Source organism: Phascolarctos cinereus, unplaced genomic scaffold, assembly GCF_003287225.1.
Source record: "Phascolarctos cinereus isolate Bilbo 61053 unplaced genomic scaffold, phaCin_HiC Scaffold_5;HRSCAF=322, whole genome shotgun sequence".
NCBI classification, from domain to species: domain Eukaryota; kingdom Metazoa; phylum Chordata; class Mammalia; order Diprotodontia; family Phascolarctidae; genus Phascolarctos; species Phascolarctos cinereus.
Window position 1 is genome coordinate 76,502,027 of NW_027555958.1, and position 26,305 is coordinate 76,528,331.

Here is a 26,305-nt window from a genome sequence, read left to right on the forward strand (position 1 = left end):
TGTTATTTTCTTCAGTATTTTTTTGGTTCTCCTTTAGCATCACTCTCAGTTTTTCCTCTTCTTCTCTTACTTGCTTCTCAAAATCCTTTTTGAGCTCTTCCATGGCCTGGGACCAATTCATATTTTTCTTCGAGGCTTTGGCTTCGTTGTCTTCTTCTGGTTGTATGTTTTGATCTTCTTTGTCACCAAAGTAAGATAATATAATCTGCCTCTTTTTGTGCTGCTTGCTCATGATTCCAGCCAATTACTTGAGTTATAAATTCTTTGTTAAGGTAGGAGTCTGTTTCCAGTATGGAGAATGTACTGTCCCAAATTTCAGGGGTTTTATACAGCTGTTTTCAGAGATACTTCTAGGGACCTGTAAATTTTCAGCTCTTCTAAGGTGCTGTGATCAAAGGTGAGGTGTTTATTCCTTTCCTGGCCTGTGCTCTGGTTTGTGAGTGACCACAGGCTTTCCTTTATAGCACTCTTTTATGTCTTGGAACTGTGAGCCACAGCCACTACAAGCTCCACCAAGCTAGTGCTCCTCCTTGCCCCAGGACCACCACTCAGAAGTGTGACCCACATCCAAGCATGGGCAAAGCAAGAGAATCTTGCACCAGCAGAGCAATCCCTGCAATCCCCGTCTGATCAGCCACCTGATTCCCCCTCAGTCTGTGGGAGGGCAGCTCAGGAGGCAGCCAATGCTCTGGGGCCGAGCTTGGGAACTCTAACTGAGACCACCTAGCTTCTCTCTCTCACTACAGATACAGACTTTTCCCACTGACCTTCTAAGTTGTCTTTGGTGTTCATGGGTGGAGAGATCTGGAAACCACCACAGCTGCCTACAATTCAGTCCTCCAAGGCCTGCTCCAGGTTCACTGGGGCCTGCGCGCCCAGGCTAAGCTGGGCTCCTCTCCTCCCCCGGCATGATAGACGTTTCTGATCAACCATCCAGGCTGCCTTTGGCTAGAACTTTGTTTCACTCTGTCTTTTTGTGGGTTCCGCTGCCTTAGAATTTGTTTAGAGCCATTTTTATAGGTATTTGGAGGGGTTTGGGGGAGAGCTCAAGCAAGTGTCTGCTTTTACTCTGCCATCTTGGCTCTGCCCCTCTGAGTGAGCATATTAAGAGCTGGAGATTAGCCTTCTTTGCTGTTCATTGAATTGTTACCTTGTTTGGGTCCTTGGTGTCTTAGACTGTGGAAATGGCTGAAATAGCTTAATCTCTTGTTCATAATTTCTGTTTTGGAAAACTTTGAGAGTCCATGAAGTCAGAGAAAATTTTAGTTTTTCATTTTGTTGGTCATGTGACCCATATAAATTTTTTTTCAGAAATAGCAATATCTGTGGTTTTTATTTTAAAGATGACAATTAATTAGAACTTTTTCCCTTCTAGAATTAGAATGTGCTAGAAACATTGCAAAGATGGCAGAGACAACTAAAAACATTATCGGGCTCCAGGTAAATACATTTTGAGGTTCTGAGGTTTGAGAACAAGTTGGTAGCTTAAGAGTTTTGTTAATTATCTGTCCTTAATTGAATGAAATATTTGATTATGAAGCATAATATGTAATTAGAGGCCAACTTTATTTGGTCAAAGACAGTAGTGTTTTGGTATACATTTGTTTTAAAATGGGATACTCATTTCTGTGCCAAAACAAATTTTGATCCTTAGTTTTATAATTAATTTTTCTTAAGGATCATTGTCATAATCATTATTAACCCTGATTTCAGTCTTCAGAAAGGATACCCTGAATGAAGCTTAGATAAGTTGTCTTTGCAACAAGGAATTCAGTTTGTTGCTGGCTAGAGGTATAAACCCAATGGTTCTCCTGGCACTTCTTCAGCTCACAGAGCACCTTCTTCTCAATCACCTGGGTGGAGGCAGGGAGTAGCCACATTTCTGCTTTGGAACTGACTTTCCTATTTTAAACCTTAGGAATTTATGCCATTCCAGGCTTTATTCTTAAATGCTTTTGCTAATGACATTGAGAACGTCAGCTTTCACAACAAACAGCAGCAGCTCTTCAGACCAACAAATTTGTTCAGGTAAAAACTTAAATGCATTTATAATTTCTACTGCTTTTAAATTCAGAAATTACTTGGACATGTTAACTTGGGGAAAAAAAAACAAAACAAAACCTAGCAATTTTTATTTTTGATAGCCTCTCCTTGGGAGAAAAAATGAATTGGACAAACAGCGGAAAGAAATTAAAGAGCTTTGGCAACGAGAACAGAAGAAAATGGTTTGTATCACAATGGAATATGACAGTAACCTCTTTCTTACCACTGTTCCTGCCCTACCTCACATCTTTGTACACCTGCCAAGTATTTAAGCATCTCTCTATATGTGATACTTTTCATTGCTTTCTCATAGCCAAGTTACTTAATATGCAGAAAGAATGTATGATGTAGGGTTTCAATGTCTTTTTTTTCCCATATAGCAAGAGACAGAGGCATCTCTCAAAAAGGCAAGACTCTTCTGTATACAACAGCAGACTGAATATGAAAAAGCCAAGTCTTCCACAGAGCGTGCTAAAGAGGAGTATTTGAGCTCAAGTGGAGGTGTTGGGAGAGAGGCTAGAAAGCAGTTAGAGAAAAAGCGGAGGCTGGAAGAAGAGGCTTTGCAAAAAGTGAGTTTTCCCAAAACACTTTTGACAATGGAAAAGTCAAAGGAGAGAGAGAGAATAGAATAAACAGTGGGAAAATGGGATGGAGTAAAATATAGTAAGCATAACTGTGAAAAAACTTGTATACAAGTTTTTTCTGACAAAGACCTCATTTCTCAAATATATATATATAACTGAATCAAATTTATAGAATAAGAGCCATTTCTCATTTGATAAATGGTCAAAAGATATGAAAAGTTTTCGACTAAGTAATCAAAACTATAGTCTTTTAAAAATGCTCTAAATTACTATTGATTAAAAAAATATAAATTAAAATAATTCTGAGCCACACCTATCAGAATATCTAATATGACAGAAAAGGAAAATGCCAAATGTTGAAAGGATGTGGGGAAATTGAGACACTAATGCACTGTTGCTGAAGTTGTATAGTGATTCAGCCATTCTGTAGAGCAATTTGGAACTATGCTCAGAGGGCCATAAAACCTTTCATATCCTTTCACCAAACAATATCACTATTAGGTCTGTATCCCAGAGACATGAAAAACAAAAAAGGAAAAGATTGTATACGTACAAAAATATTTATAGCCACTCTTTTAGTGGTGTCACAGAATTGGAAATTGAGGAGATGTCCATCAATTGGGGAACAAATTGTTGTATATGATTTTGATGGAATGTTATTGTGCTATAACAAATGACAAGCAGGATGCTCTCAGAAAAACCTAGAAAGACTTACCTGAACTGATGCAAAGTGAAATGAGCAGAACCAGGAGAACATTGTATAAAGTAATAGCAATATTATATGCTGATCGACTGTGAATGACTTATCTGTTCTCAGCAATACAGTTATCCATGAAAATTCTGAGGAAAAAAAAAAGTGAGGCTTCCTTCTGGTCATTGGAAGTTGGACCAGCAGCAGCAGTATAGCAAAAACTTATACATTCTTCTTCGTTTCATTTCATTTTATTTTGCCAGAGGCAGCATAGCTATAGGGGTGGGGTGTATATGTGAGACAAAAAACGGCCAGTTCACGAAATTTCCCTGTTTGGCAGTTTATATATGATGCTGTTCCAACTCTTAAGATGGTAACAGTTGAGATCAATGATGGTCACTGCATTTTTTTTTAATGAACATTCCATAGTTAGAACTATTGAGGCCATATTAAAGCATTTCGAATGTTATTTTCATGATTAACTTTGAAATTCATTAATGTTCTGATTCCCTGCAGGTTGAAGAAGCAAATGAACACTATAGAATTGTTATGATAGATATGGAAGAAAGACGAAATGACTTAGACCATACTAAAAATGAAATTTTAATACAACTTCATAATCTTGTTTTGCAGTGTGATCTAACTCTTAAAGCTGTAAGTAATTTAAGGGAACAAAAGACTTGAATGTTACATCTGTTTTGGAACCTGTGTGGAGGGGGTGGGAGGGGAAACTGTCAGATTTTTGTATAACTAAAGGAATTTTACAAAGACCAGCAGGAAAATTTGACTTATGTTTAGTTTTTGAACCTACAGATTATCTGTAGATTTGTAAAGTATACTTGCCATCTTTATATAGTTAGTGATGAATGTTGAGTTTCCTTTTCCTTTTATAAAATATAAAATGTGCTATGCAAATGTAAGTTATTGTCATCATTTATGTTTCAACTATATTGTGAAATTTTTCCATTGAAGGTTATTATTTCTCTGGTTTGGATAGAAATACTAGTTTGCTTGTGTTTCTTAGAAATCGGTCTATCTTAGATTGGGATGTATAATTAATCTGGCTACTTAACCAGCCCTTTATCAGCACTATAAACCCATTAGCTACTGTTCTTGAACACTTGTTAAACTTTCTTTTTACAAAATGGAGCACAAGATAATTTGGGAACAGAGGTTAATGATCTTGATTGTTTTCATTTTTCTACGTTGTTTCAGGCCAACCATTCCACATTTAATTTTATTTATTTACCTCAGATTGAAAATTATATTTTAGGGGAATCAATTAGAGTCTAGTAGTGTTATTATTTCTTTTTTTATCTGATTATCACAATTTACTTCTTTTATTTGGTTGCCTTGAAATAGTTTGACATGTAAAAAAATAGACATAAGCTTTAGAAAAGTATAGGGCTACATCCTTGTCTTCAAGAAGCTTAAAATCTATTTAGTGATCCAGGAGCAACAAACATGAAATGACTAGCACGTAATAAACCACAGCATGAAATAAAATACCCAGTGGTATGGTACAGATTATTGACATAGGAGGCTAGATATGAGAAAGATTGCTTGTGACCAAGGGAAGATAATTTTGGAGGGTACTATAGAGTTGGTGGTACTCTGCCCTGGACCTTAGAGGATGAGTAGGATTTGGACAAAAGAAGAGAAAAGCATTTTGGGAAAGTTAGTATGACAAGAGTATACAGAATGGACATCAGTGGTAGGAACAGTCTCTGTTTTATCTTGAATATTTTGGTTTCCTTTGAAGAGAGTTGAGAAGGCCATTCTTGGCATCACCATTGATTGGCTTCTCTGCCATCTGAGGCATAAAAGGCCTAGTCTGGGCAGAGTTGGTATCTAAGGTTTTAGTGGAATTCCCACTGCTGCCTGCTCATTGACCACCTTTCTAACCTACTGTGGCCAAATATGCTGAATGCTGAAGAGGAATAGAGTAGTGTTTCTCTGAGTAGGTAACTTTCTTAGCTTTAAGAATTATAGTTTTGTTTTGTTTTTTTTAAAATTTAATTCAAGTTGTTTTCATTGCATTCTTACTACTGTCCTGAATCATTGGACTGACCATGTCACCCCCATACTCTGTAAACTCCAGTGGGGTCCATATTACCTCCAGGAATAAATACAGATTATCTTGTTGAGTATTCAAAACCCTTATTAACATCTCCTTACCCTGTCCTTCTCCCTATCTCTCCTCTCATTCAACACATACACAGACATACACACATACACACACTCCAGTCATCTTACATCTCTCTCTCTCTCTCTCTCTCTCTCTCTCTCTCTCTCTCTCTCTCTCTCTCTCCTCTCTCTCTCTCTCTCTCCTCTCTCTCTCTCTCTCCCTCTCCCTCTCCTCTCCTCTCCCTCTCCCTCTCCCTCCCTCTCTCCCTCCTGTTATTATTTGATCTAATGACATTGGACTCCTAGCTGTTCCACAAACAAGCCATGGCATCTCTTGGCTCCAAGAATTTTTTCTGTTGTCTCCCATGCCTGGAACACTCTCCTTCCCCATCTCTGCATCCTGGCTTCCCTCAAGTCCTAACAAAAATCCTACCTTCTCTAGGAAGCCTTTCTCAGTCCTCCTTAATTCCAGCACCTTTTCCATTTTAATTATTTCCCATATATCTTATATATCACTTGTCTGTACACATTTATTTGCTTATTGCCTCTCCCATTAGATTGTGAGCTCCTTGAAGGAAGAGACTGTTTTTTGTCCTTTTTATCCCTGGAGCTCAGCACAGTGCCTCGCACATAGGAGGCTGCTTAATAAATGTTTATTGACTGGCTAAACTGGAGTTAGACCTGGTCTGGAATAGGCAGCTTTGGGTAAAAGGAAGTTAAGGAAAGGACAATCATCATGCTAAATTCTTGACTTAGAAAGAAATTAGCTTTAATCATTGCTGAATCATGAAGGGACAGTATACGTATGGGAAATTGTTTTAAGCATTATTGTGGGGAAATTTTCACTTACATGCATGCCATTATAGATGAAGGCTACTAAAAACTTATGAGTCAGCAGTTTCTGGGTGGGTGATTAGTCACAATGTATGTCTATGAAGAATTTCCAGAGCTGTGGTGACAAGACATAAGATTTTTAAGGTGATTCTCTTTCCCCATTATCGTTCTGTCTACTTCCTTTGGTCCCAGTCAGTTTTGATCTTCACTTTATTATAGTAAGCCCCTTGAGAGTAGGAACAATGTTGCTGTTGTTTTTGTGTCCCCATAGTCAGCCCTTGATGAGCCTTGTGGATAAGTAAACTGAGGTTGATTGTAGCAGGGTTACTTTATCTATAGCTACTTTTCCATCTTATGATAAATACTAGATTTACAATGACTCCCTTTTTCTTGTCAGGAAAACAGTCTAGAAAACACTGTTGCCCCTATTTTCCAGGCTCTTGGCATACTATCCAACATAGGGCATCAGGACTCTAGTTCACAATGTACTCGCTTTCCAGCCTTTCGGGTAGGGAGGTGGAGAAGGCTGAGTGATTTATGACCAGGTTTTCTTCATGTTAAGGGATATGATCTTACAATTCCTTGCTGATATCTACCAATAATGAAGCAATGATTACCAGAGTGAACCATTATCTTGACTTTGATTCCTAATCTAGTCTTTTTTCTTTTTTAATGGTTACACTGTGTTATGATGTCATATTATTAAAACATGCAGTCCCCCTATGGAACAAATATGACTACAAGCAAAATCTATAATTTTCCAAGTAATAAAAATTATTTTAATATGTTAACACCTATAGAAGTGGAACCACAGATAAAATTTGTTGATCCACAGATAGAAGTGTACATCAGCCAAGTCATGAACTTTAATCATAATACTGTAGTTCTGATTTCCATTGTTTCTTGGACACATTCATACACATGCACACATTCTCATATGCACACTATGTATATGACACACATAATATACATGTATATTATGTCTAATATACATGTTACCTGTGCCAATGTGGAAGTTTTTCAAGTGGTGTTCTTGCTTTGGAAGATAGTACTTTTTTTAATCTAGCTAATGAGGAAAAGTTATGAGAAGAAATGTCAGCAAGATATTTGTTATAAGGTATAGAAGAGAGAGTCTGTACTGTGATTTTATTGATGTAGGGAGCTTCCAGTGTGGAACTCACATTACCAAAACAGGTCAGGGCCCTTTCTACCTCGAAGTTCTAGAGAGCAGCCTACAACACTGAAGGATTTAATGACTTGCCCTCAGGGTTAAATAGCCAGTCTGTGTCAGAGGTGGGAATTGAATCCATATCTTCCTGGCTGTGAGGTCTGACTTCTTTCCACTATAATGTTCTGCCTTAAGATTTCATAAAAATAAAAGGTATTTCTGCTATTCACTCATTCATTCATTTTGTCTGGACTTCTGATTTCTGGGTTTGGAAAACTGGTATGGAAAACCCCCTATACTAATGTAGAAACTTTGTATTTGTTTACTTTGTGCATTGAAGCTCTGTGGTGGTAAAGTGGAGGATACTTTACTAATTTTTTTTAAATTCTGAATTTAACAAACACCAGAAACATTTCCATATACAAAGTAGAACAGAAAAAGAGAATTTATGTGAAAACAGGAATTTTGCAGTCTCTCCACATACCCCCATGCAACTCATCACCATCTTTTGATGAGATTAATTTTTAATTCTTCAGAGACTGCTAGAGTCCACATTTCACTGACGTATGTCAACTCTGACAGAATGTTGGTCTTAAAAAAAATGGGCTTTTGCTTTCATTAGAGTTGGGGTAATTAAAAGAGCTTTATAATTTATCAAAGATAGTCCAATAAATCAGTGTACAAATGAACGAAACAGTGAGTGAAAGACCTTCTAGATTGGCTATATGGTATTACAAATATATGTTCATTTTCTAAACACTTGAGTTATTTTCAGAATTTATTTGTATAATGAGTGAAATCAGTCTTTTAAAAAAATATAGTGGTACAAATGAGTAGAAATTTTAGCTGTGAGTTTTCCTTTGTTGGGCAAATCTACACAGTAAGAGCATGTACTGTGCCTTTGCTAAATTCTTCCCCTGCTATTTCCATCTTTTAAAATCTGAAATGCAAATCAGAAAGGACAGCAGTAGTTGTTAGCTTTTGAAATACAAACAAGCATAACCTAAGTGGAGAAAATGCATGCTATGCTGGCCTGTCCTACTAGGAGTAGCACATGAAATTTCCAGACTTCTAAAATTGTTGAAGCAGGGAATTTATGTCATTAACCCAAAGTTAAGACTTTAGGCAGGCGGTGTGTAACTAGATGAGTAGAGTTCTGGGGGACACCCCTCCATGTTAAGTTGAGTCAGTTGAAGAGAATTAGGGTTTCTTCTGAGACGTTACTTTTAAAGTAGGAAAAAGCCTCTCCTCTTTCCCTCCTCCTCACCCCTTTTAAAATAAATTTTGCAGGAAGTCATCAAGTCTGTGTATCAGAGATATCGATATGAATAAAATCCTAGCACACTTTAATGAGTCTTCAGAGGTGACAGTTTAAATGTTGTAAATAATATTGTGCGATGTTATTTTTAGCTAAGTACATTTAAAGATCTTTTTGTTAAAGGTTTCTGATTGTCCTTATGCTTTACCTTTATTTGACAAATAGGTCATAATAAACCTCTTCCAGATGCAACATGAGCAGCTTCTGTTTCTTCCAGTTAATTACCAGTCTCTCTGTGAAAATGCCAACTCATATAACCCTGGGAGAAACTTTGCGGACTTTGTAAAGGCAAAAACTTCACCTAAGGAGGATCTTCACCATAAAGCAATTTCATTTGACAATTTAAAAATTGATGGGTAAGAATTAATTGAAATTTGGTAAAGGGGGCTCATTTACTGCCAGATACAAGTCCAATTTGAATAGATTTATTCCCTTTGACAAGAGCTTCATAATAGGATCTTTTTTGTCTCTTCTTTTTGGAAGGTGTTGAAAGTGATAGATTATGTGTTGAAGGGGATTTATTTTTCCTCAATATAGGTAAAAATAAAGGGCTGCCATTAATTTTGAGCTGCTTTTGTTTAATTCAAAAACATTTTTAAGAAGGGGAAACTAAGAACCTTAGACCTAATCACTTTTGAATGTCTGGAAAATTCGTAGAAAAATTTGGATATAGTTTTCAGCTCATTAGACTTGTTAAGTATTAAATTGGCCCTTATATGTTTGTTTGTTTGTTTTGTTGGTTATATTGTTGTTTTTTCTTCAAAATATTTTGTTAATTTATTTTGAATTAGCAACAATCACTTCCATAAGCCCTTGAGTTTTAAATTTTTCTTCCCCTCCCTCCCCACCTCCCTTCCCAAGACAGCACGCAATCTAATATAGGCTATACATATACATTCCTACTAAACATATTTTCACATTAGTGATGTTGCAAGTAAGAATTAGAACTAATGGGGGGAACCACTAGAAAGAGGAAATAAAACACAACAGAAGAAAAAAAATAGCAAATAGTGTGCTTCGATTTGCATTCAAACTCCACAGTTCTTTCTTTGGATGTGGATAGCACCTTCCATCATGAGACCTTTGGAGATGTCCTAGATCCCTGCATTGCTGAGAGGGGCCAAGTCCATCAAAGTCAGTTATCACTCAGTGTGGCTGTTATTGTGTACAGTGCTGTCCTGGCTCTGCTCACTTCACTCAGCACCAAACCATACAAGTCTTTCCAGGTTTATCTGAAGTCTGCCTGTTCATCATTTCTTATAGCACAATAGTATTCCATTACATTCGTGTATCACATTCACAATTATGATTACTATCTGTGTCTTTCTCTCTCTCCTTCCCCTCTCCACCCCGAACCCATTTATGCTTTTCTTTCTCCTTTCCCCTCCTCACTAATGTTTTGCTTTTGACTACCACCTCCAAAGTCCCACCTCTCTTCTATTAGCCCCCTCCCTTTTCTTTCCCCTTTTCCCTCCTACTGCCTATAGGGCATGTTAGATTTCTATACCTAACTGATTATGTTATTCCCTTCTTGAGCCAAATCTGATGAGAGTAAAGTTGAAACAATGCTCATCTCCCCAGGTTTTTGTGCCTTTTCCTGTGATGTAATTAACCCTTGTCTGCTTCCTCCTTTCCTTTTCTCTCAGTACATTTTCTTAGATCAGATTAATTCACTTACTTGGATCCATTTAACCCACTTGATTAGACTTTTTTTATCATTACATCAAAGTCAATTTATACCCACTCCCTTTATATATAACCCTTTAACATGGTATAATAACAATACAGTTCTCAAGAGTTACAAGTATCATCTTCCCTTGTAGAGATGTAAACAGTTTGCCTTTATTAATAACATGTTGTTTCTTTGTGTCCCATTTACCTTTCTATGTCTCTCTTGAGTCTTGTATTTGAAGATCAAATTTTCTGTTGAGCTCTGGTCTTTTTATCAGGAAGGTATGGAAGTCCCCTATTTTGTTGAATATCCATCTCCTCCCCTGAAAGATCATGCTCATTTTCACTGGGTAGTTGATCCTTGGTTGTAATCCAAGCTCCTTTGCCGTATGGAATTTCATATTCCACACCCTATGGCCTTTCAATGTAGAAGCTGCAAGGTCCTATGTAATCCTGACTGTGGTTGCACGATATTTAATTTGTTTTTCTGGCTGCTTGTAGTATTTTCTCTTTGATCTGATAATTTTCGAATTTGGCTACTGTATTCCTTGGTGTTTTCAGTTTAGGATCTCTTTCAGGAGGTGATCGGGTGGATTCTTTCTATGGCTATTTTACCCTCTGGTTGTAGGACCTCAGGGCAGTTTTCCTTTATGATTTCCTGAAAGATACTGTCCAGGCTCTTTTTTTCATTGTGATTTTCAAGTAGACCAATAATTTTTAAATTGTCTCTCCTAGATCGATTTTCCAGGTCAGTTGTTTTACCAATGAGATATTTTACATTTTTTTTATTCTTTTGTTTTCGTTTGACTGATTCTTGCTCTCTCATAGAGTCATTAGCTTCCATTTGTTCAATTCTAATTTTTAACAAATTGTTTTCTTCTATTAGATTTTGTACCTCCTTCTCCATTTGGCCAATTGTATTTTTTAGGGACTTGTTTTCTTCAGTGTACTTTTTTTCCAGTTGGCCAATTGTATTTTTTAAGGATTTGTTTTCTACAGCTAATGTTTGCCCTTCCTTTTCCAAGCTATTGACTCTCTCTTGCATACCTCTCATTTCTTTTCCCATTTTTTCTTCTACCTCTCTCATTTGACTTTTAAAATCCTTCTTGAGCGCTTCTGAGAAGGCTTTTTGGGTGTTAGACCAGTTCATATTCCCTTTTGAAATTCAGATGTAGGTTTGTTGACAATGTTGTCCTCTTCAGAATTTCTGCCTTGATCTTCACTCTTCCCATAAGAATCTGTCATACATTTCTTTTTGCTCATGGTGTTTGCTTATTTCCTGGCCTTTAAAGAGATTGGGCTCTCTTGCTGGGGAGCAGAGGGCACTGATCCAAGCTTCTTGTGTTGGAAACCTAGGGCCTGGTCGATGGCCTTGTGTGCTGGAGCCTCCAGTGTTGGCAGTTGGAGGCTGTAGGATTCTGGCAGCTTACCTGGTGTTGGGCTGGAATCAGCCTGGCCCTTATGTGTTTAACCAATCATAATTGTGCATTCTTTAAAATTTGTATATGGTATTTCTGTTGATTCAGTAAATATTTGCTGAGCGCTTTCTGCTTTATGCAGAGCACTATGCTACGTAGATACTTTGGGATGTTCACAGTTGAGATATAAGACATGCTTCCTGCCTTCGTGAAATGAATAAGATAGTAAGACATATGACTGTGGTGCACACTATTACATAGAAAGTGCATTAGAGAATTGCAAAGCAACCTGTATGTCAGGTCTAAGAAGGGATTAGGGAGTTTTCATCAAGAAGATAACATTGAAGGTGAATCCTTAAGGATGGGGGTAGTACTGTTCAGTAGGGGAAAAGGAAGAGAAAGGACATTCCAGAGAGGTCAGAAGACTGCTTAGAGACAGAGGGAAGGAGACAGAGAGTAGTTTAGATTAACTGGATTATAGACAGTGTAGAGGGAAAGGAATAATATGAAAGAAATAAAAGATGTAGTGGTATCAGATTGTGGTGGTGGTATAATATTTTTGGATTTCCATAGCACTTAAGCCATATTATACTCTTAATGTGAGTTCTGATTTAAAGTTTTTTTTTAAAATTCAACCATATAAATACTGCATTATGAAATTAATGTGCTTTTGGAATTGAATATAAAATAAATAATAGAATTTGCCCTTCATTGACGGCTATGTTTGTTGTTATTTTTTTTTTCTCAGAGGGCCACCCCCTTGCAGATCATGGTCACTTGTTAACCAAGGTGGTGGAATGTACAGTGATACAGAGAGTGCTGGAGGAAGCAGTGAATCAAGGTCCATGGATTCTCCTTCTGGCAGTCCAGGTATATGATTTTTTTTTAAATTCTGGTACTGTTGGAGAGTTACAAATAGTGATACAATTTAAAAGATCTAAAGGTGAATTTTATTGATTTGTGTTGATATTTTTTATCTCAAACTCTAACTTTTGTCCAGTGCTCTTATTTCTTTGCCTGAAATGTTTCTAAGATGTCCTTTCCAACTTTTTTCTCTGATGTCACAGTTTGTACATGTAAAATTTTTGTAAGGAACTCCCAGATAGAAATCTGTACCCATGAGACTCAGGTGACATCTGATCCACAGTGGTGTTCTTCCACCTTTCCCCTACCCTTCCTTCCTTCCTGAGCCATCCTGTGCTCTTTTAGGTTGTTTTTTCTGTTTGCCTCTGTCAGTATCCCTGGCCCTTCCCCTTCCCTTTTTAGCGACTGTGAATTCTGGGGGAATGGTAGTACTGTAGTCCTCCTCTGGTCAGAAAGTGTTGGAAGCAAAGCTTAAGTTATCTGTACAAATACTTGTATAATTGAGCTTCATAAGACATACGTGAATAATTTCTAGGAATTAATTACCTTCCACATGCTCCTGGTAAAGCTGCTTCAGCCTCTTTTAGTAAGGAACCTTAGTGCTTTTCACATTTCTGTAATATATTCAATGTGACAATCCAAAGACCACCATCAGTTGTGTGTATCCTTGCTATAGTCCATTCTGATGGCATAGAAACAGGGACATAGGGGTTGGAATATAAGTTTAACACCCATCAAACACCAGTGCTCCATTTAAAATGGTCATTAAAAGGGGGTGGAGCCAAGACGGTGGATTAGAGGCAGCCCAGCTGAATTGTCTCAGCATCCCTCTCCAAACACCTTTAAAATATCGCATCAAATTATGAAGCAGCAGAACGGTGGCAGTAATAATGGCTGTAGCAGCAGCTGCAGGAGATCTCAGCCTAGAGAAAATTAAGGGTCAGCTGGTCAGAAAGTGATTACAAGGGGACCCTGTGCTGGCATTGGGTGTAGCTGGTGCTAATTGGTGATTTTGTTGCCCACATATAATTCTAGGTTGCAGTTCCAGGGTAGAGAGGATCTAGGTGGATGGAGGTGGGGGGGTGGAATCAGTTAAAAGGGAGAAGGGGACCTGGTCACAGTTTCAGGGCCAAACTAAATGCTAGCTCTTGTGGCTGCAGGGGAACGGGGCACTTCCTGGGCAAAAACCGGAGCTCACAGCAGGAGAGTAGTGACCATACTTCTCCTAGGATCACACCTCCTTAGAAGCACCAAAAACTTGCAGATCCCCAGAACTAACTCTGAAAACAGGAGCACGAAAAAGCCTGAAGCTCTAGATAGTGCCTCTTCACCCACAAGTGAACAGAGCTCAACTTTAACGTAAAGTTCAAAGTCAAGAAATGGGCTTGAAAAAATGAGCGAACAACCAAAAAGGAATTTGGCTATAAAACACTACAAAGATGACAGGGAAGATCAAGACATAAATTCAGAAGAAAACAACAGTGTGAAAACAGCTACAAACAAAACCTCCAAAGTTTTTTTCAAAAATACACACACACACACACACACACACACACACATTAATTACTGATATTTAAATAGCCCATTTTACATTCTGCAAAATGCCTTCTGTATAAATAATGTCATTTGATCTTCACAAAAGCTCTTTGAGGTAGGTGGTATAGATGTATCCCAGTTTACAGATGAGGAGATGGGGAGGTTACCTTGCCTATTACTACATAGCTGGTCAGAGGCAAAACTAAAACCAGTTCTTCCTAGTTCCAAGTCCAGAACTCTAGTCGTTATGTCACACACACACACACACACACACACACACACACACACACTCTAAAATTCAACAAAAATTGTCCTTTATAAAATGAAGTCCTTATTGTTCAAATGAAAAATCTCTGTAATTGCATACACAAGAAGTTTTACTAGGTCTGCCTTTGTGTAGGGGTGTTTAAACGTCATCTTCCTCGGACACCATCAATGGGGACTATGTCGTCTGCTGATGAGCTAAATGAAAGAGAGCCACCTTCTCCTTCTGAGATTGGTATTGTACATTGTACTTTATTTGATCCAGTTTTAGTTACATGAATTATAGCCATAGTGTATAGTGATGAATAAGACTTTAAATCTTAATATGAAAGTTGTATTTCTTTGGCTATTTATGCCAAATATTAATAATTTTAACAGTTCACATTTGCAAAGGTATTTTACACTTTAGAGAAAGTTTTCCTCAGAGCATCCCTATTAGTTGTAGATAGTATATAGAACATTGTCCACATTTTAGAGGTGAGGAGACTTAAGTCTCAGTGAAACTCTGACTTGCCCAAGGTCACACACCTGATAAGTGGTAGAGCTAGGTTTCTTTATTCCTGGTCTTGGAGGATTTTCATTACCCTCACACCCTGCCCTTCACCAGGCATGATGATTCTAAATAATACAAATAATTAGACCCCAAATGTGATTTGACAAATGTATAATAATAAATCCTAAGAATATTTTTCAGAAATAATTATTTTATGATGTCAGGGACAGAGGCATAATGATAGATCAGAAATTCTGTTTCCATCAGACTAATAATGCATAGCACTTAACAGTTAAAGCAGTTCTATTCAGTAGAAACAGTTCAGAACTCTGCATCAGGGAAGTGTAATTCTCGGTCAACAAACAGTCAATATGAAAATTAAAGAACATTGAAGGAAAGTAGTCATCTTGGTGGTGACCAGTTTATTTCACATCTGTTCATTTGATTAAACACATTACATTACAAGCCTGAGGACCAAACCTGCTTTGACATCAATCTAAGAAGATGATTTTAGCTATTTCTAGAGCATTCAGAGTTAGTAGAGATGGAAAGGACCTTAGACATCATCTAATCAAATGGTAAGGAAACTTAAGGCCTATAGAGGGGAAAGGGGTCTTACCCAAGACGACACAGTATTAACAGCGGTAGGATTTGACCCTAGGTAGTCTGACTCCAAAATAATTTCTGTTTCTAGTTTTGTACATTCATATCAGTAGGAAATTTCCTGTCCCAAAAATAAGTTAATGGGCCTGCCTAATTGGGACTATATTAGATCTTCAGTTTAATGATGATGATGTTGAGGTTACTAATGATGTTGACACCATGACCTTTGCTTGAAGGAGCTCAGCTTGCCTTTCTTTTTCTTTTTTCTTTTTTTAAACTTTTTTTTACTTCTTTTATTACATTTTTTTCACCGATGCTTTTTTTTTTTTTTGGTGAGGCAATTGTGACTTGCCCACAGTCACACAGCTAGGAAATATTATGTGTCTGAGGCCGAATTTGAACTCAGGTCCTCCTGACTGCAGGGCCAGTGCACGATCCACTGCGCCACCTAGCTGCCTCTGTCAGCTTGCCTTTTCTAAGGATGAGAATAGACACATGCCTTTAACTGTGAAACAGAGAAGGAAAAGATGTACTACCATATTATAATTAAACTGAAAAGTAATGATTGGTGTCCTCTTGGAAGGCCTGTATTAATTAAGAGTAGGACTCAAATGTGCAAATGAGGAAATTGATGCATATGTTGATCGGAAGAGCATAAGATGAATCGGTAGGACGAAGTTCCTGATAAAAATTTTTAGTCTTTTAGTTGATTTTATCTTAAAAGTCTTAGGTCGGTGTGGCAATTAAAAAAAATTTTAAGGGGTGCAGATCTATTAGATGATATTATAAACGTGCTGCTTTGTCAGTAGTATTGAAAAGTGCTGAGAGATTAAGATCATCATGAAGTCCCTTAAGACTTGTCAGATGCTTCTGGCCAGCATTTTGATAAATATTGCTTTAAGATCAACATAATTGTAGTTTAATGAAATATCTTTTAAAAATAGCACAGGAAACTGGCTTCACCTTCTAAAAATTGGAAATGCCTTTGCAAATGTACTTGTAAGAAAAATAATTTTGTTGCTTGCTTCTTCTCCTATTGCCAGTCTAAGTTAATTGCATGTTGTAATATTACCGTCATTTTTAAAAAATTAATATCTCCCTAGAAATATTAATCAATCACTTAATTCTTCTTTCAAGCCTCAAGTGAGCATCTAGCTGAAGTTAGTTCTCCTGGACCGTTTAGAAATGTCATCAGATCAAAAGCTGCTCTTAGCCATAAGTTTCGGAAGCTAAGGACTCCATCCAGATGTAAGGAATGTGACACCTTAGTTATATTCCCCGGGGCAGAGTGTATGGAGGTAAGCAATAACAGAAAATAATGCAGCTTCTTGGCTTTTTTTAAAATGTTTTTAAAGGTGTACTATAATAATTTACTGTTTTTCATAGTTAGTACTCCATTAATAATGAATGGCTGAATATCTAAACTGAATAATTACTGAGTAATACAGAAACAATTTGATATTTCAGTGGGTTGGGTCCATGGTCTCATTGATGTGGGTTCTCTCTCCACTGGTTTGGATTATAATCCTTTCCCCTTTCCCCTTTCTCATTCTGTGTGATTATTGTCTCTCTTCTCCTGTGTATCCCTCCTCCTGATTTCTTGATAGGTAGCATAGGGGCTTTTGTCTCTTCTCTCTACTCTTGCTAACTCACCTTTTTTGTCCTTGAGATCCTTTACTCACTAAATGCACGTAATTCATTGAAGTAGCACTAGCGCCTCTCGATGCCTTCTGTGCGTTTCTCCGTCTTACTTTGCATGACCTCTCAGAGAGTGGGTTCTTATTCTTTATGTTGTGGAGAAACTCTGCTGTTAGGAAGATGAGCCTTTGTTTTAGGAAGATGTTTGGAATCTTTGAAAGTAATGCATTGTTTGTGAAATCATTCCAAACCACTCATCCTTACATTCGTTTCTGTTGTTCAGTTGCCTCAGTCGTATTTGACTCTTCATGAACCCCTTTTGGGGTTTTCTTGGCAAAAATACTAGAAGAGTTGGTCATTGCTTTCTCTAGCTCATTTTACAGATGAGGAAACTGAGGCAAATAGGATTAAGTGACTTGTGTAGGGTCACACAGCTATTTAAGTGTCTGAGGCCAGATTTGAACTCAGAAAGGTGAATCTTTCTGACTCCAGGCCCGGCACTCTTTCCACTGTGTCAAGGGGACTTTAGTAGGGGGAAGAGGACATAAACTCAGGTTTCCATCATTTTTCCCATTAGACTTCCACTTTAGTCCATCAACAAGGATTTATTAAGCTCCTGTGCTGTGCCTGGCACTGTGCTAAATGTTAGTGATACAAAAGACAGTCCCTGTGCTCAAGGACCTCAGAGTCTATAATGGAGTTGGGGTTGAGGTGGGGGTGGGGGAGCAGTGAGTCATTGTGTAAACAGTACTAGTAAGATCTATACAGGACAAGTGAGGGTTGTCTCAGAGGGAAGGTGCTGAGATTGAGGAGGGCTGGGAAAAACTTCTTGGCAGAAGGTGCATCTTTAGCTGAGATTTGAAGGAAGTCAGAGGACCAGGAGGGAGAGAGTTGGTTGATGGAGTGTCATGTGTAAGGAACATGAAAGAGGCCAGAGTCATAGGATGGCAGAGTAGGTGAAGGGAGTAAGGTGAGAGAAGACTGGAAAGATAAAAGGGGGGAGCAGGTTATGAAGTCCTTTAAAAGGACTGAGGATTTTATATTTGATTCTGGAGGTAACAAGGAGATGACATGGTCAGACCTGGGCTTTAAGATCATTTTGATAGCTGAGTGGAAGATGGACTGGGTTGGGGAGAGATGAGTCAGGAGAACCAACCAGAAGGCTATTGCAGTAGTCCAAGCATTAGGTGACGAGGATCCGCACCAAGGTGGGGAAAGTGTCAGTACAGGAAAGGAAACATGTAGGGGAAATGTTATGAAGGCAGAAAATGACAAGGCGTCACAACTGATTGGATATGAGAGTGAGAATGTGAGTAAATGCCTAAGTTGTGATCCTGGGTGACTAGGAAGTTAATAATAGGGAAGTTAGGAAAATGGTGAGGAATGATTAGGAGGAGAATAAATTCTGTTTCAGACATGTTTAAAATTATTACAGGCCATCCAATTTGAGATTGTTTCTCCCACACATTCAGTTTAAAATATCCAACCAGTATTTGGTGCTGTGAGACTAAAGTTCAGGAGAGACTCAGGCTAGATACATAGATTTGGAAGTCATCTTCGTGGATGGTTAAACCCATGGGGGACAATAAGGTTACCAAGAAAGTATAGGAGGAAGAGAAGAGGATCCAGGATGTAACCTTGGGAGCACTCACAATTATGGGATGTAATATGAACAGTGATCTGTCAAAGGAGGTTGAGAAGGAATGGTCAGATAGGTGGAGAGAGAACTGGGAGAGAGCAGTGTCACAGAGAGGAGAGAGTACCCAGGAATGAGAAGAAGGTTAAGTGTGAAATGTAGCAGAAAAGTCAAGACATATTAGAACTGAGAAAAGACCACCAGGCTTGGCAGGAAAGAGATCAATGCTAACTTTGGAGAGAAGAATTTTCAGTCGAGTGATAAGTTCAGAAGCTAGATGGCAAAGGATTAGGTAAATGACAGGATGAGGAAAAGAAAGCAATGAGTGGTGGATAGCTTTTTTCAGGGAGTTTGGCCAAGAAGAGATTGAATGATAACTTCAAGGGATAGCAGGGTCAAGTGTATATTTTTTTAAAGCTGAAGGGTGTGTTCAAAGGCAGTAGGAAAGGATAGAGATAGTCGATAGAAGTTGAAGGTAGGGAGAGGTGAGAAATGATTGACAAGGCGATCTGCTAGGGTATACAGGATAAACTGGATCATGGGCATATGTAGAGGGGTCAGCATTGTCAAGGAGAAGAGCCTGGCTCAGCAGAGACTGGGGAATGTTGTGTAAAAGAGCTTTGAGCTGAAGAGAAAGGGGAGTTAATGGTCTGTAACCTTAGTTTTCTCAGTAAAAGAGGCAAGATGTTTAAGCTGAGATAACAAGGTGGTGTATAGGAGAGTTGAAGAGAGAAGAGTATGTTTAGAATAGCGTCTTTGGGGAGTGAGATAAGGAACCAGTTTAGGCAGGTTAAAAGAATTTGCCTTGCCTGAAGTAAGGCCCAAGTTGAAGTTGGATAATATGAATTTATAGTGTACTTGGTCAGCATGTCTTCCTTCATGGCCCATGAAGGATCCTTCAGTTTGTCAATACCTTGGGAGTATAAGTGGGGATGGATGGCCAGAGTAATCTAGAATTGGTGTTTAGCAGGGGAGGAGCAGCAGTAGGACCAAATCGTGGAGAGATTCAAGAATAGATGATGGTATAGTGTGGAACTGATTGTGATAAGTAATTAATTATGTAAGAAAATGCTCAGAAGTAGAGGGATTTGGAGTTCTTCATGGATATGAAGAATAAGCTTAGGAGAGGTAAGTCACAGGGAGAGATAGAATGATAGGAAGCTTTGGTCAGACTGTAGAATGTCTGAGTTTGGGGTTAAGGAATTAGGACCCTGATGAGTAACAGTAAGATCTGGTGAGTAGCCATCCTTAGGTGTAGCTAGAATGGAGTAAATGAATAGCTGATCAGGAAATTTAGGCTTTGAGAGAGCATCAAGATGGACATTGAAGTGCCCTACCTTAAGGGCAGGAATGGGGAAACAGAAGATTCAGGCATTGAGCACCTTGAGAAGATGTACAGAATAGCCATTGTGATTTGAAAAGGGTAGATAGAATATATTAATGCAATGAATTTCAAAGGAGCAGAGGTTACTTTAGTGGTGGTAGCAATGAGAAAGTCTAAAAGCATCAGTGGGGAGCATGGAGTATTCTAATGCCCTGTCAAGAATCAGTGGGTCAGGAAGGTAACAGCTAGTGCTGGAGAGGGTGGCCAAGGATACAATATCTCCTGGAGGGAGCTAGGTTTTGGAGCCAGTGGGTAGAAGGAGTGTGAGAAGAGGGATGAAAATGAAGTGAAGTTTACTCTCTGTGGAACTGAAAGCCTGCAGGAAGGAGGCAGAGGGACATTGGGATAGGGGCGGCAGGGTAGATTAGAGAAGGTTGGGCATCATGAGTTAGTAATACCAGGGATAGGAAGAATGACATGGTGGGAACTGGTTAGCCATTGGAGTCGTGGTGGGTGGCAGATGAATTATGTTGTCACAGATTTGGCAATGTGTTATTGCTAGACAAGATTGAGAGGCGCAAGGTCTTGGTGACTTGTCCTGGTCTTCCAGGCTGGCTGGGCAGGAAGGTAGAATCGGTCCATTCCTCTCTGCTCTCCTCTCCCCAAAATCTGCTGTTTGTGTGGCTTCCTCCAGGGAGCCCTTTGCAGCTATTTTTCCATTTAGGAGTAGCTGCCTTTAGTCTTGTGGTATGGCGTCAAAAGCCATAAGCTGGAGCCCTGCCAGTGGTCACTTGGGTTCTTGTCTTGCCTGTGCCATTGTTTAAAAATCCAAAAAAAGGTGAAGTGTACCCAAATGGCTTCAACTTGCCTTGGGACACTCCCACACCTCCATCTTCACCCCTAACCTGTGCATCACTGACACTGGCTGTGTGACCCTGAGTATGTTCTTAGCCTCTCAGTAAGCACCTGGAAAAAGCTCTTTCTGAGAAGGGGCTGGCCTGCTTCGGCAGAGGGGGTTTCCTCGTCCCTTAATCCATTTCTGATTCCTATAGTAAGAATGTCAAGTATATAAGTACCTGCACCATATCTGCTCTTTGGTTATTGAACAAAGACCCCACAGGTAATTCGATGTTTGTAGATCATTTAGGTTTTATTTCAGCATTTATCGTTAATATTTTATATGACTCCAATAAATCACTCTACAGAATCTCTTTTCCTGCAGTGCTCCCTTGTATGCCATAAAACATGTTTGGAAACGTTAACCATCCAATGTGGGCACCAGAGACTCCATGGCAAATTACATCTGTTCGGTGGAGAATTTGCTCTGGCTGCTAAAAATGCCCCTGATGGCATCCCTTTCATCATTAAAAAATGTATATCAGAAATTGAAAAGAGAGCCTTGCATGTGAAGGTATGTTTTAACTTTGGTTATTTAAAATTTTAAACCATAACAGATTTTGTTTGAATAAGCATTGAAAAGATTTTGTTACAGAAAACTGTCTTTCAAATATTATGTAACCAATATTCAGTTTTCTAAGAAATAGTATGTTATGTAAGCTTAAATCACTTAATATTTTCTGGAATGTCATTTTGAGATATTTATTTCTTGGTGAAGTCATCATATGGAAGTTCTTGTACCAAAGGAATTTTTTTTTCTTACTCTTTCCTTCTCTTTTAAGGGCATCTATCGGATGAATGGCGTTAAATTAAGAGTCGAAAAACTCTGCCAGTCCTTTGAAAATGGAAAAGATTTAGTTGAATTGTCAGAACTCTGTGAACATGATATCAGCAATGTTCTTAAGTTATATCTTCGTAAGGTAAAGATTCTCCACTTGAAATTTGCTTTAAATTGAAGCAAGAATCTCTGGCTGTCTTTGTTATGAGTGAAACTATTCTTTAATCATTCCTTACAATAACTATTTAACACTGGAATCACTTTTTGCTGGTACAGTATATTGTCTGTAATATATGAAGTTCCTTTGAGCACTTGAAAGTCACCAGCTGTACTCATCAACTCCAGTTAACTGGGAATTACAAGAACCTCCAGCAACTAGGAGTAAACGATATCAGATTTCCTTGCAAACTTGAAAAAGACCCCAGAGGACATAGAATCAGATTCTGCCTCTACTTCTTTCTCTGGCTGGGACCATAGCCTAATCACTTTACCTTTATTGGCTTCAGTTTCTTCCTTAGCAAACTGAGGGGCTTGGACGAAATAATTTGTGAGTTTCTTATGAAGTGCTTAGATGCAGCTGGCAGTGTAATGGATAGAAGGCTTGGGCCTGCTGTCAGGAAGATCTAATTTGAATCTGACCTCAGACGCTTAGTTGTGTGACACTGGGCAAACCACTTAATCTCTTCCTGCCTCAGTTTCCTCAACTGTAAGATGGGAATAATAATGATAGCACCTACTGCCCAGAGTTGTTGTGAAGATCAAATGAGATCTATTTGTCAAAAGACTTTAGAACAGTTCCTGGCATATAGTAGATGCTCTCTAAATGCCTATTCCCTCATTCCCCCTCCCATGTCCTTTGATCTCTAAAAATAACCAGCGAGGTTCCCGCAGAAAGAGTTAACAGTTCAGTGAGGGAACTACTGAGGATTTGAAAGAGGAAGAAGAGCTACATTATCTCCAATACTTGGCACATCAGAGAACCAGAATTTCACTGTAATTCTTATCTTTGAGCCAGAGAATCCATAGTACTCAAAATTCCCATGGGTCAGTAGGGGGAAGAAAATTTCATTCACGAGATAAATAATGATGTTTTGAGGGGAGTTTTTCTTTTGACTAGCTCCTATGGAACTGAAGCTTTGTTTCTCAATTGGCTAAATAAGATGTGTCCCAGAGCTAGTTAGTTGCAGGGCCAGGATGTGTACCCTGATCTTCTGCCTTCCAGTATATTCCATTAGTATTCCCTTTGGAAAGACTGGTCTTTCACCCTCATTTTTCAGCTTATACACTATAGGGCTCTGTAGCCTTCTTTTCTCCTTCTCATACACCAGTAAGATAAAGTCATGTCATAAACCAAAATTAATCAATGAGGCTGAAGTGGCTTTATCCAGATCCTGACTGTCTTTCAAGGCAGGTCATTTGGGTGACACCCAAGATTCCTCCAAGTGCAAGTACCTTCAGTTTCCCACTGCCAGCCTCCCTCTCATAGCCCTTTGCCTTTTTCAGAAGGCACTTAGAACATTCTCCCATATATTATAGTCCTTTGTGAAGCCATATTGGTTATTCTCTTGCCCCTCCCTGAATACCCTGAGTAGAGGAGAAGCATTGAGAGATCAAAACTTTATTTTTTATCCCCACAGTATCTAACGCAATGCTTTGCCAATTACTTAGGTGTTTATTAAATGCTTGTTGAATGAATTAGGGTTGAAGCAGAAGCTGGTCTAGTGTTCTAAGGCTTTAATCTCTTTAAAGAAAAATGCTAGACTAAACAGGATGTGATGATGATCAGGAAAAAAATAGATAGTGTAATGTGCAGGCTGGCATTCCTAATATGTTTTTATTCCTTCTAGTTACCAGAACCCTTATTTTTGTTTCGTCTTTATGATGAGCTTATTGGTCTTGCCAAAGAGAGCCAGAATGTAAATGAAGACTCAAAACCGACAAGCCCTGAAGCCGAGGGTGCTGAACTAAATAAAGTCCTGAAGAAAATCAAAGCTCTTCTGAAAAAACTTCCAGGACCAAATTATAATACTATTGAGTACCTTATTGGCCATCTTAATAGGTAAGAGCTTCACCTTAAAGAATATCTCCTTTCTTGTCTGTAGTAATGGGCAAATGGGAGTGGAGTGTTTTGTTTTGTTTTCTAGTGGGTAGCCTGGAGCAGTAGAAGGAATCTTCATGAATGTGCATTTAGGGTCACCTTTTTTCATGTAATAACTTAAAAACACTATTGCTTCCCCTTCACCATAATGCTGCTATGTATGCCTTGTGCTGGTGTCGTAGTTGATAGTGTGGAATCCTGCTGACACCTGGAGAGGTGGTGGAGGATATCTGAATCCAGCTTCCTCACTGCAAATCTTTCACAACTTCCGAAGCCAGAAAGGAAGCCTAGCAGATGTGACAGCCCGTCTCCCCTGTTTTCCTTTCCAGGGTGGTCCAAAAGGCTGAAGAAAACAAGATGCCAGCCAGTAATCTGGGGATCATATTTGGACCAACTCTGATCAGGCCTCGGCAAACAGATGCCAAGGTTTCCCTTTCCTCGCTGGTGGACTGCACTCATCAGGCTCGATTTGTGGAGCTCCTTATATCTTATTATGAGAAGATTTTTGATGTTTCCGTGCAACCACTCTCAACTTCTTCTACCAATGAAAGCTTCACCCTCAGACCTAGAAAGCCTCACTTGCATCTTGCTTCAGAGGAAGTGAGTGGTGCCGAATATTAAATTATGCCTGTGGAGTTTGTGGAGCTTGGGTGAATGAATATCAGCTCTTTGACCCATTTCATAGACAGTGTGTTTACTTTTATAACCTATTTGTTTTATCCTGTTCCATCAATAGGGCATCTCACTTTCTCATAACGAGAGTGTAATTTTAGAAAAAGCTACATCATTTGAAGGATCACATGACCATAAAAATGCACTAGAAGGAGCTGATGCATCTGTGATCGGTGAGTAGCTATTTGCAAAACTCACTATGACTGGGTGGTAGTGTTCATGGTGGGGAGTAATGTATAAGAAGACTGGAAAGGTAGAAAGGGAGAGGGCAGGTTATAAGGAGCTCCTGCTGCCAGAAAAGGGATTCTAGATCTGTTCCTAGAAGTAATAGGGAGCCAGTAGAGTTTTTTGAGTAGAGGAGCAGACATAGTCAGACCATCTTGTGGAAAATCATCTTTTTCCTGGTAGGATAAAGTGGAGTGGGCAGAGCTGAGATAGACCAGTAGGCTGCCCGAACTCATCCGGGGAAGGGACAATGACCAGTGTATCACAGGGGCGAGCTGTATGTGATGGAAGAAGAGGCTGCCTGTATGGAAGAGATGTGGCTGCGGGAACAGGAAGGTTTTGGAGAGTGAGTGGCAGATCAGGGTCTTCTCTTCTCGCAGCTCAGCATCTCCAGGCACATCTACTGATCCTTTGTTGAACAGGCCCCAGACACTTCACCATTCTGGTCTCTCTGCTCTAGGTGCACTTGAGTTTCAGTCTGTCTGAGTCCTTCCTACACTGGGCTGGCCAGGGCATGGCTAGAACAGCCTTTCTTTTTCACCTCCACACAGAGTGATACACTTGGAGTCAGGAAGTCGTGAGTTCAAATCCTGCTTGATACACAAACTGTGTGACCCCCTGGGCAAGTAACTTCATTTCTCTGTGCCTCAGTTACCTCTTTGGGAAAATGGAGCTAAGCCTAGCACCCATCTCTCCAGGGCATTGTAAATCACCTGCCTCTCAGGGTTATTGTACGCCTCAGATGAGATAGTTGTAAAGTGCTTTGCAAACCTGAAAGCAGTATAAATGATAACTGTACTCTTACTGTTATCTTTGTATCTTATAAAACTATGTTATTCATCCACCAATCAACAAGTACTTACTGAGCACTTATGTGCGAGACACTGAAGATACAAGTACAAAGAATAGATTCTTGCATGCATGGAGTTTGCATTCTGATGGGGACAGATAGCAAGTACCTATACAGAGAGGTGCAGCAGAAATACCGCGTTAAATACTGATGTAGACCAAGTACCTAAGTACCAGGAAGTTTGGGAGTTAGAGCAAGATCACTGACAGCTGGGCTCAGGAAATGTTTCTCGTAGAGGGTGGCGCCTGAGCCAGATGTGAAAAGAAGAGAATGTCTCTGAGGTGGAATCTGAAAGGAGTTTGGGGGGCCTTCTAGTTGTGAGGGACAGCCACTGGGAAGTCCCAGAGCTAGGTGTCCCATGTGAGAAACAGGCCAGTTTGGCTGAAGCAGAGGAATAAGAATAAGAATAGCTGGCATTGACGTAGCACCTACTGTGTGCCAGGTGCTGCGCTGGTGCTTCACAATTATTCTTTGATTTGACCCTCACCACAACTCGGGCGGGTAGGCACTGTTATTATCGCCATTTTACAGGCAAGGAAACTGTAACAGAGAGAGGTGAAGTGACTTGCCCAG

At 39.2% G+C, this 26,305-nt stretch overlaps 1 protein-coding gene across 1 annotated transcript in view; it reads left to right on the forward strand.

Moving 5' to 3' along the window:
• LOC110217155 (rho GTPase-activating protein 29) overlaps window positions 1-26,305 on the forward strand; it is an 80,620-nt gene that overhangs the window by 49,730 nt on the left and 4,585 nt on the right. Inside the window, 15 exon segments of the mRNA XM_020999346.2 lie at window positions 1,376-1,440; window positions 1,919-1,970; window positions 1,973-2,028; window positions 2,145-2,225; window positions 2,424-2,612; window positions 3,835-3,972; window positions 8,931-9,121; window positions 12,603-12,724; window positions 14,655-14,753; window positions 16,752-16,912; window positions 21,435-21,623; window positions 21,892-22,029; window positions 23,735-23,946; window positions 24,315-24,585; window positions 24,722-24,830. Coding sequence (XP_020855005.2) covers window positions 1,376-1,440; window positions 1,919-1,970; window positions 1,973-2,028; window positions 2,145-2,225; window positions 2,424-2,612; window positions 3,835-3,972; window positions 8,931-9,121; window positions 12,603-12,724; window positions 14,655-14,753; window positions 16,752-16,912; window positions 21,435-21,623; window positions 21,892-22,029; window positions 23,735-23,946; window positions 24,315-24,585; window positions 24,722-24,830 — 2,073 coding nt within the window.